The sequence below is a fragment of the Oxyura jamaicensis genome, chromosome 28 (assembly GCF_011077185.1).
Source record: "Oxyura jamaicensis isolate SHBP4307 breed ruddy duck chromosome 28, BPBGC_Ojam_1.0, whole genome shotgun sequence".
NCBI lineage: Eukaryota > Metazoa > Chordata > Aves > Anseriformes > Anatidae > Oxyura > Oxyura jamaicensis.
In genome coordinates, this window is record NC_048920.1 from 1,005,379 (window position 1) to 1,007,506 (window position 2,128).

At 69.0% G+C, this 2,128-nt stretch overlaps 1 protein-coding gene across 1 annotated transcript; it reads right to left on the bottom strand.

The window, feature by feature from the left end:
* Positions 1–1,095: 1,095 nt before the first annotated feature.
* On the bottom strand, positions 1,096–2,123 carry GADD45B (growth arrest and DNA damage inducible beta; the record flags this gene model as incomplete). Its single annotated transcript, XM_035308679.1, has 2 exons — positions 1,096–1,732; positions 1,878–2,123. Coding segments are annotated over 2 exons (360 nt in total), but the record flags the coding sequence as incomplete, so codon positions are not given.
* Between the last annotated feature and the right edge of the window lie 5 nt (positions 2,124–2,128).

The following is a 2,128-nucleotide window of genomic DNA, read 5'->3' on the forward strand; positions in this document are numbered from 1 at the left end:
GCGCCGTGCCTCAGTTTCCCTCTGCGGTCAAGGTGCCAAGGGGAGGGCTCGGGGCACGTCCCCAAGACACCGGGCACCCCGAGCAGGACAGGGCTCAGGGAGGAGCGGTGGCCACCGTGTCCCCAGCAGGGTGACCGCCGTGTCCCCCCCCCCGCCCCGTGGCGTTGCCCTCCCGGCTGTGTCCCTGCAGCGGTGCCAGCGCTGGCGCAGCGCCCAGGCAGGTCCCCGCAGGGACAGGGCGTCCCCGGCTGTGTTGCAGGGTCAGGGCAGACCCCGTGGGGACATTGGGGGCCGGGGGGGGGGGGGGGGGGGCAGGCAGCAGTGCCGAGCAGCACAGTGCGTGTGCGTGCACGTGGGCATGAGTGTGCACGAGCGTGCGTGCGCAGCCGCGTGGGGAGCCCCGGGAAGCAGGGCGGGCAGGGGGGAGCTCAGGTCGCTGCCTCGTTTTCCCCCACTGCGATGGTTCTGCCCCTCCCCACCCCCAGGCACCCACCTGGGAGGGGGAACTGAGAGAAGGACCCAGGACCCCCCCCCCTCCATTTGGGGGGGAACCCCAAGTGGCTCCGCTTGGCAGCAAAGCGCCCCAGGTAACACCGATGCCTCCGCAGGTTTATAAGGGGGGGCACCACCTCCCTCCCGCCCCCCCACCCAGGGCTGCAGGAGAAGCAAGACCTGAGCTGCTCCTCCCCCCTCTGGGGGCTGGGGGCTGCAAGGCAGGGCGCTGAGCCAAGGGGGAGCCCTGGGGGTGGGGGGAGTCCCTGGGAATCCTCCCCCCCCCAGTGGGTGCTGTGAGAAAATCCCCTGGGGTGTGCGTGGGGGGATTTCCTGACCCCAGGGGGGCTCCCACACTCCCACGCACTATAGGGGATGGGGACACCCGTCTGTGCCCACGCTATGGGGGAATATCCAAGCCCCCCCCCCCCCCCCTGCCCCCCCCTGGGGGCTGCAGGGCCCTGCACCAGGGCAGAGGAACCCAGAGCTGCTGCTCCCTCCCCACCCCAAAACCTGCAGAGCCCGGGCGGGCCCCCCCCCCCCCCCCCCGCGCGGGGCCCGGGAGGGGGGGGGGGAGGAAGACGAAGGCAGACACCGACGTGGGTTTTATTGCAAATAAATTTATTTTAAATCAGTACAAGAATAGACTCTGTAATAGATCTGGATCAGGGTCTCCAAGTGACTTGAAGTGCAAAAACTGACCGTGGTGCTGCACGCCTGTCCCAGCGCCAGCGGCACCCCCCTGGAAAAAAAGTTCGTCTGCGGATCCCGTCCCTCCGCAGTCCTCCGTCGAGTCACGGACGCCAAAAATGAAAACAAAAAAAGCCTTCGTCTCCTCCCGGGGCTCCTCGGCACGGCCCCGCGGCCAAGCATGACTCCTCGGCACGGCTCCGGCGCGCGTCCCGCCGGGCCGCCGGCACCGCTCGCCCTTCCCACGCCCACCGGTGCGGCCGGGCTGCTCCCTTCTCCTCTCCGGTTTTAAAAAATAAAATGAAGAATCGGTGGGTGTTTGGGTTGGTTTGGTTTAACTGCTTGTTTCTCCTCCGTCCCCCTGCGGTTTTAGGGTTGCTTTTCTTTCCCCTCCTCCTCCTCTTCCAGGCACCGCGCCGGGCGGCGCGAGGCCGGCTCAGCGCTCCTGCAGGCAGACGTAGGGCACCCACTGGTTCCTGTCGCGGCTCTCGGCGCAGTAACTCGCCACCTCCGCCAGCCCCTGGCTCTTCCAGGCGTCCGTGTGCGGGTTCTGGGGAGGGCGAAAGCACGAGGTGAGCGTCGCCGGCACGCGGCCCCGCAGCCCCCGAGTGACTCAGGGCCACCCGGCGCGGCCGCGCATCAGCACCACGCACCGGCGCCGTGCATCACCGCCGTGCCGTGGGCGCCCCACTCACCGTGACCAGGAGGCAGTGCAGGTCGCGGGGCTCAGCGCCCGGCTCGGGGTCGCCCAGGATGGCGGCGAGGCGCTGCATGCCCGACACGCGCAGGATGTGGATGTCGTTGTCGCAGCAGAAGGCTTGGATCAGGGTGAAGTGGATCTGCAGGGCGATGTCGCCTTCGTCCTCCTCGTCCGTGGCCAGCACGCACAGCACCACGCTGTCGGGGTCCCTGCGGGGGGGACGGGGCGTTAACGGGGGGGGGGGGG